Source organism: Bison bison, unplaced genomic scaffold (genome assembly GCF_000754665.1).
Source record: "Bison bison bison isolate TAMUID 2011002044 unplaced genomic scaffold, Bison_UMD1.0 scf7180017864168, whole genome shotgun sequence".
Lineage (NCBI taxonomy): Eukaryota > Metazoa > Chordata > Mammalia > Artiodactyla > Bovidae > Bison > Bison bison.
Window position 1 is genome coordinate 3493690 of NW_011494740.1, and position 633 is coordinate 3494322.

General features: G+C 69.4%; 1 protein-coding gene across 3 annotated transcripts in view; it reads right to left on the reverse strand.

Annotated features, from left to right (window-relative positions):
• ZBTB11 (zinc finger and BTB domain containing 11) overlaps positions 1–627 on the reverse strand; it is a 34038-nt gene extending 33411 nt beyond the window's left edge. For 2 of the 3 annotated variants that reach the window (XM_010841996.1, XM_010841994.1), the window contains exon 1: positions 297–627. In XM_010841996.1, coding sequence (XP_010840298.1) covers positions 297–606 — 310 coding nt within the window. In that variant the 5' untranslated portion in view covers positions 607–627. The remainder of the gene's footprint in view (positions 1–296) is intronic. The other variant, XM_010841995.1, reaches the window with a different exon arrangement.
• Between the last annotated feature and the right edge of the window lie 6 nt (positions 628–633).

Consider the following 633-nt stretch of genomic DNA (forward strand, 5'->3'; position numbering starts at 1 on the left):
GTCCGGCCCCCGGGGAAGCCCCCTTCGCCCCACCCAGGCCAGGGCCCGCCCCCAGCTTCCCCGGCCTCCTTCCTGTGGGAAGTGCGGCTCCTTTCGCGTCCCCCACCCTCTGGGCTATGCCTGGCGGGCGCTTAGCCGCCGGGCACAGGTTAGGCTAGATAGGTTAGTAGAGTCCGGGCGGAGGCTGCGGGGAACCTCACACTCGCGGATGCAAGACGGGCCTGCCGTCGCCTGCGGGCCTTGCCTGGGACCGAGCCGCCAGCCCGCCCTCCCTCTCGCCGCGGGCGAGGTCGTACCTCGCCACCAATACGTCTTGGACAAGTCGTGCCAGGTCTGATGCTGGGTGTGGTGAGTGCCGCCTGGGCCCAGGTGCGCAGCCTCGATGAGCCCCCGGCGCCGCTCGGGCTGCAGCACCACCTCCAGCTCGGCGAACGTCTTGCGGTGCCGTTGCCGCCGCTGGTAGTACAAGGTCCCGTCCCGCACCACGTAGCAAGCGGCCGCCTTGCGAATTTTACGCTTGACATTGCCCTCGGTGCCTGGCGCGTACGGCTCGCACTCGTTCGTCAGGTAGCGCAGGATGGCCTGGTAGCTCTCTTCGCTTGACATCGCTGACGGCGGCTCCCTGAAGGCGCC